We start from the raw sequence: 7377 nt of genomic DNA, 5'->3' as shown, positions 1-7377 counted from the left end.
ACTTGAAATAAGTGACTGAATATATTAGGGTTTCCAAAAGTTTTTTTTCTCTTTAACAAAAATGGTGGACGGTAGAGTTGGAGAAAATGATGACTTTTTTCTACTCAAATTTACTTACTTAATTTGTAAATAAACATATTTAATTAGTTTAATCTTATTTAATTATTCATTAATCTTCAATTAACAAAATATAATGGCATTCACCATCATCATCCATTATTATCTGTTTAAAATTGGTTTATTAATCATTTTACTTCTTTGAATAATTGTTATTTACGTCTTCAAGTCTTTTTCTAATTAAAGCACTATAGAGATTAAACTTTTACAAATTAGTCTTTTAGATAATTTAGTCTCTTGGCCTTCATTAACCAATTTTTTGCTAAATTACTTAATTGAATTTTAATATATCTACATATTAACTTTGTAAATATCTCTATTTAATATTTACGAGCTCGGTTTACAAAAAAATGATTTCACAACAATATTTTTCGACACTACTGAAAATCGAGTTGCTATATTCATATTAATTATATAATATTTTCTTAGAAATAAATAAAAATATATAATATGAAGAATTTAATTTAAAAATATCTATTTTAATAGTTTAAAATGCTTTAATAATCATTAAAAAAATTATTAGCACTATATTTAAGTTATCAAAATAATTAGTTTTTATTTGAATAATGTTACCTGCATTAACTAAGTGAAGTAAACCTATATTCTACATTAAAAATGGTACAAATGTTTTAATCATAATTTGAAATTTTTTCTTATTATATTTGAATGTAAATTGAATATGCTACAAATATTTTAAATTTCTTTAATCTTTTATATATTCCTTTGAATTTTAATTTTTTTAATTTTTTAAAAAACTTATGAATTGTTTTAATATTTTAAACTTTTAAAATATATTTTGAATTTTTATAATTACTAATTTACAAGTATGAAACAGACATTTAAACTAATAATATTCAAATTATTCAAATTAATTGAATCCTAAAATTCAACTCCACACCCAGTTCCATTTTACAAACCCACATAAAATATTTGATCGGATCTAAAAGCTCAAAAGAATAACCCAACCTTGCATAACGTCGAATTAAATTTCTAACTTCACAATCCCTTCGTTAATTGCCGGATCATTATGAAAGGATGATTGACAATTTCATTGTCATAATGTGAGCATAACATATTTGAAAGCTTTATGATTAACTAAATTCTTTGTAAAACAGAAAAAAGCAATACAAGCGCAATGCTGGGCAATTTCATGACATTGAGATATGATAAAAACTCTTTCTAGCTCCTAGTTCAGTCTTCTCCTAACCGATCGAGGGTTGATGCCATCCACATCCAAAACCCTTGAAACATTGTTTCTTCTACTAGAAGATGAAGTTGAGACTGATATCGCAGAGTCTATTTCGACCGCAGCATCTAATTGACTCTCCGTGTTTATTACTGCAGCATTGCTCGACAAAGAATCTCTATCGTTAACCGGTGGTGGCTGCTCCTGATTTCTTCCCACCACATTTCTTCGAAAATATGCCTCAACTAATCTCTCTGCAGAAGTCAATGCAGATGACAATGAAGTAATTCTTGCAGATCTTCGCAGTTGTGATTGTCTTTCAAGAAACAAAGAATGAATCCGGGAAGACATAACATCGGTACTGGTTGAACTGCTAGGCATCAAGTCAACATCATCAAGGGATGCAACTGTGTTTTGTGCTCTATGGAGTCTGCGGGATGTCATTATCCTGTTAAGAACAGAATGAGTTCTTTCAGCAGTTTCCTGGGCAGTATTAACAAGCTGCGATGGAGTCGGGTCAGGAGTCAAATGAAATCTGCTTCCAATACTGCGAATCATCTCACCTATGGGAAGATTAAAAGCACTCCTTTGTATAATTTGCCTCCAACTGTCCACCCGCCAAGCAGTAGGCCGAGGAGGGATCTTAAGACCCAAATCCTCTTCTGGCTCATAGGTAATCTTCCCCTGCCCATAAATCGGGATCACGGATTTAACCATAACCTCTCCTTTGCAGACAGGACATTCCTTTGCTTTGGAATGTACATTTAACCATCGGTAGAGACAAGACCAGCAAAACAGGTGACCGCAACAAGTTACAACAGGTTCCCGGGCCAAACCAAGGCATATGTTACAATCAAAAAAACTGCCATCGCTGCTAACACCCTTCTCAACATCAACCTTCTTTTCTGAAACCTCATCTTCTGAAAATCCAATGGTATTTTCAGATGCTTTCCGTACATCAATCGTACTTTCATCCGTAGCAAGACTGCATTCACCGACCTGCAATGTATTCAAATCGCCTGAACTCCCAATAGATTGATTCAATTCCACATTTTCAGCAGGACTTCCAAAAATCTGTCGGCATCGCCTGCGCCTAACAGTTTCTCTAATCCTAGTAACCGGGCGGCTATCAACAAAAGCATCCGAATTCACACCTTCAACCGAAACCAAACCCGGCCCTGGCTCAGGAGTAGGATCCAGATTCAAATCAAGGTTCATTGATTCAGGTGCTTCCTCCCCCATTACAAATGATCTCAAAATAACCCACTCTTTTGTACCAGATAAATCCTCCTTACAATTGTTATAAGTTTAAGGTGCCCAGATATGAAAACCTTAAGTTTACCCTAAAATTAAACCTATATTAAAAGACTGCTTGCATTTAGACTCAAAACAAATAAAACCCAGATGCAAAAACTCTTTCGTTATCACAATTTCATACAATTATCAAGAAACCAAGATCTAAATTCCGAATTCACAACCTCCCAAAACTATATATATATAACATTAAATCATCGAGATGACGACTCTAAAAACGAAACCAAATAAATATGAAATACGAAAAAAATGAGATTTACAGAAGGGGGGAAAAAAAGACCTGGGTTTAACAGCTGATGATCTTTGAATATCACACTCGGAGCTATTTAAGTCAGCTGAGTCACTGAGTTGGATGATGGGAGCTGTTTCTGAAATGAGTTGGGTTCAACGAATTGTTCATATAAGACATGAACGAAAAGAATTAAATAGAAAATATACGAAGGAGATTCAGAATATTAGAAAATTCATTCAAGCCTTCATAGGAGAGAAAGCGTGAGAGAGGAAAGGGAGGATTCGGTGTAATTCAGCATATTTTGTAAATTAATGTGTTTGAATCAACGGTATCGATGTCTATAGTCGGGATTTTGATATTAAACTACATTTAGTGTACAAATAGCGGTACTCATTAAATTAGATATTAGGGTACTGGAGACAAAAGCATATTTAAGAAACTCTAAGAGTACGTTTAGTTCAATATAATGAAATGGAACTGTAATTTAATAGAGTTGTAATGGAATAGAACTGTAATCAGTAATTTAACTGTTTAGTTGAATAGAATGGAATAGAACTGTAATAGTATTCTTGTGTTTGGTTAAATGGAATGAAATTGTAATAGAATAAAAAAAAACTAAAATGATCAGAATACCCTTGCAAAATTTTTTTAGATAAATAATTATTTTTATTATTATTAAATCTTAATAAGATTATTATTAAAAATAATTTAATAAAAATAATAAATAATTTAATCATATTTTAACATAATTATTACTAAATATAATTTAATAAAATAATATATAATTTAATAAAATTCTTAATATAATTATTATATGAATTAAAAAATCATAATATATAATACTATAAAAATAATATATAATCTACTTTATTATTTTTAAACTGTACTACATAATGTGCTAAAATATCATTAGTGAAACAAATAATTTGATTATTCTACAATAAAAAATAAAATATAAGAAAACTTGAGAATTATATTTCACATCTAAACATAATATTCATATGTTCTTGGGAATGTTCCTCGAATAATTTTCAAGATTGGAATACTACAATATTTTTTTCTCTAGAAATCGTTAATGAGATAATACAATATTTTTTCTCTAGAAATCATTCACTATAAGATTGGAATACTACAATATTTTTTCTCTAAAAATCGCCATTGTAGGACATGATTTAATGCGCAGAGGTTTTGCAATCCATCCCTTGGTTAAAGTAATGCGTTAATGAGATAACTTGATATCCTTAAATATTCTATTCAGTTTCCCATAGTTCTTATATTTAATTCAACCACCAAAAAAAAGGGGAAGAAAAGAGAAACTATATATGAATAAGACAATAAATGAGTGTATGGTAGGAGCTGGTATTTATATTGAAAAGATTACGAAATAACATCATCAGTTTGCCCCAAAATGTGATTCTACCCAGATCCGCCCCTTATCACTCTGATCAATAGAACATTTTAATAGCATCCAAAAGATGAATAAAAAAAGGGCTGCCAAGACAAAAAAAGGCATTGTAATAAGCAACCAAAAAAACTGTTGAAAATGCTTCCTATCATTTGTATCACGAGCAGTAACAAGGAAAAATCAACCGACTTGAATAAGATGAAGCAAATTGGCATTGATGAGATATTACTTCTCATGTGCCAACATTGGGAGCTAGAGTTTATATAGGACCACCATGTGAATATCTCCATTGGTCACATGCTGAGCATTTATCCAGTTTCACACTATTTTCCAAGGTGCAAAACTTGCAGGACCAAAATTTGTACTTGGTGCCAATGTCTCTGGTCCTTTCCATGCAGCAAAGCTTGCATATTGGGGCTAATGGTTGCAATGTTTTCACATCAATGATATGCAAAGTAAGTTTCCAAGAGGGGGCATTAATATATATATATATATTTCTCCAGTTCAGGAGGCAAACAAGTAACACAAAACATCTCTCATTGTAAAAAAAAGCAAACATGGTCCATACCAATATTAATATATCATGGCCTGTGGAGCTCAAAAAGCACAAATTCATGATTATTAAGAACAACCAAAGCGAAAAATATGTGGGCCAAATACCATACAGGATAAGGATATACAACTAAAAAACAGGACCAAGCATGCCAGCGTGAACATTATCAATATAAATATCAAAATGTTTCATCACATAAAATACAATATAAAACATGAACATATGTGTTAAACAATATGATATCCCTTTATAAGCAAAGTATTTGAATGAAATGATATTGGTGCAGGAAACACTTACTGGATTCAATAAAGTGCATGATTGGCACTCCTACACCGCAGTTACTCCTTGATTTTCTGGAGAATCATCATTAAGCATAGGGGCAGAAGAAGTGGCACTTGAACTAGATTGGTGAGGTATAAGGTTATTGGATTTACAACTTCGTTTAGGATATTTGGCACCTTCATTGATAGAAGATCTAGATACAGGTGGGGTAGTTAAATCTACAAAGCTAGATTGCGGTTTACCTGGCCCATGGCTTCGTTTAAGAGAGGTTCCACCAAAAGCATGTCTGCTGGAAACATTATTGATACTCAATCTCTCTCCTCCTTGATCCAAGTCCAAATGATCCTGTAGAGTATCAGCATAGCTTTCTTCATCCCTAACAATGTCAGAGCAATAGGATCCACACCAGATATCATCCTGCAATCTCTTTTCAGTAGCCATTGCAACTGTTTGTATAGGACTAAGCGCATCCCTAATGGTGCTGTCACCACCAAGACATTAAAACCAGTATGTGCTACTTAATTATAGATTCTCCAAATTATCTTATATATCAAGATCTTTAGGATACCTAAGATAAAAATAAATGTGCATTTCTTAAAACCTTAACTAACCCTTATTTAATTGTAATAATTCCAGAAACACAAGTAGATAGACAAAAATGAGGAAACATGTAGAAGGAACACTGATTGAGCAAAGATCAGTCCAATTTTCCAAGTAAGACATGCATCCCAAATGGATTAAAACTAACATAGGGCTCAAATACATTGTAACCAATAATCAGATTATTCAACTAACATAAGCTCTCCCTTTTCCACATAGATAATGTTTAATCGTGAATCCATATATAGGCACATCCTGAGAACCTCCAGTCACACCTAATAATGCTTTCTTAATGATTTGATCCTCACACACCAGAATCTTTCATTTAATGGGCTTATATGGTTCTAACACAATAGCACGATCTTAAACAAGTCTTAACAGGAAAATTAGTAATATAGACATGAACCATCCATGAAACAGCATTTGGCACTGGAAAATGGTGATTAGGGACTATCTAAAAGAATGGAAATGGACCTTTCTAAGCTCATCCCAGAGCTTGTAAAAAACTAGCATTATGAGGACCATGGGCATTATGGCAAAGCTCATGAAGCATTGTATCAAGAACTTGATCGAAGTGATGAAAATCACAATCCCGGTTCGATCTTCATAGCCTTAACTTCACGTGGATGCCAGCTCCCACATTCAGCCCAAGCAAAGTTGGATTATTCAGACTATCAATATGAAAAAAAATCAAAACTAAATTCAGTATAATTTTTGAAAGTTAAGCCAAAGTAACTCCTAGTATGATAACTCAAAGCATGCAAACACTTCACAATTCTTTCAATGATTATTTGCCTTCGGCATTATGCTTTAGCATTGATAAAACACATCTTAATGCCATAAAAGAAAAGCGCTTGAATTTCAGTAGTATAACCGTAAATACCCATTCTTCCATCAATCATAATTGAAGAAAAAGAATTCAGCACAATTGAAGAAAAAAATCATTCTCTTTAACAGAATAAAAATACAAAAATAAATAAAATTGATAAAGATACCAGAATTCTGAGAGGAGCTTGACCCTCCATTTATGCTTACGCATAATGGGTTGAACTTGTTTGGCTATTTTCTCTAAGTTTTTTTTGGCTTCTTCTTCTCCAGGTTTCCTCTTCAATGCTTTGATTTCCCAGACCTTGTGCAAATCCCCCAAAATCATTTTCTTTTTTCAGATAATTTTGGGAAATATCAAAAACCTAATTCAAAATCATGAAAGGTTGAAACTTTAGAGATGAATATGGTTAAGAAGGCTGGAAGGAAATGGGAAAAAGAACGAAAAAGAGAAGAGGCTTCAGACGTGAGGAAGGAAGAAGGGTAAAATTGAAATTGAGACACTCTGAAGGGCTATTCTGTGGGTAAGGAACCGAATGTTATTCAACGTGTTTAGTGGGAATAGAGGTTGAATTGAATAAAGCTGTAATGGTATTACAGCCAACCAAACATTGGTTTGGTGGTGGGGCCCAATGAATTGGGTTGTAATCTATTCCTATTACACTCAACTAAATATAATGTAACTTTTAAGTTTGTAACGGGACATGGAGTATTATATACGTTGATATAAAAAATGTTAAAATATACTCTAGGTCCTTGTACTCTCTAAAAATTTGAAATTTAGTGTTTTGACTTTTATTTTTAGTAATTTGGTCTCTCTATTTTTAAGATTTCAAAATTTAATATCAATTGTTAACACCATT

The 7377-nt window shown here is 32.3% G+C and overlaps 1 protein-coding gene across 8 annotated transcripts; it reads right to left on the bottom strand.

Annotated features, from left to right (window-relative positions):
- Window positions 1–1084: 1084 nt before the first annotated feature.
- LOC107952241 (uncharacterized) lies at window positions 1085–7156 on the bottom strand. Of its 8 annotated transcripts, none has more exons than XR_005916452.1 (4): window positions 6685–7128; window positions 5332–6360; window positions 5105–5160; window positions 4189–4671 (listed from the first exon to the last, which is right to left on the bottom strand). XR_005916452.1 is itself a non-coding variant. In XM_041097059.1 (2 exons), the coding sequence occupies exon 2, from the start codon at window positions 2543–2545 to the stop codon at window positions 1304–1306; it is 1242 nt and encodes a 413-aa protein (XP_040952993.1). In that variant the 5' UTR covers window positions 2546–6360; window positions 6685–7091; the 3' UTR covers window positions 1085–1303. The 8 variants fall into 8 exon arrangements, 2 of the variants coding, with proteins under 2 accessions (XP_040952993.1, XP_016743003.1); XR_005916393.1 differs by having other exon boundaries at window positions 5105–5434; window positions 6164–6360; window positions 6685–7088; XR_005916710.1 differs by having other exon boundaries at window positions 4189–5160; window positions 5332–5434; window positions 6164–6360; window positions 6685–7088.
- Between the last annotated feature and the right edge of the window lie 221 nt (window positions 7157–7377).

The sequence above is a fragment of the Gossypium hirsutum genome, chromosome A01 (genome assembly GCF_007990345.1).
Source record: "Gossypium hirsutum isolate 1008001.06 chromosome A01, Gossypium_hirsutum_v2.1, whole genome shotgun sequence".
Taxonomy (NCBI): Eukaryota; Viridiplantae; Streptophyta; class Magnoliopsida; order Malvales; family Malvaceae; genus Gossypium; species Gossypium hirsutum.
The sequence above is the reverse complement of the archived record's forward strand: the minus strand, read 5'-3'. Positions and strand labels throughout refer to the sequence as shown.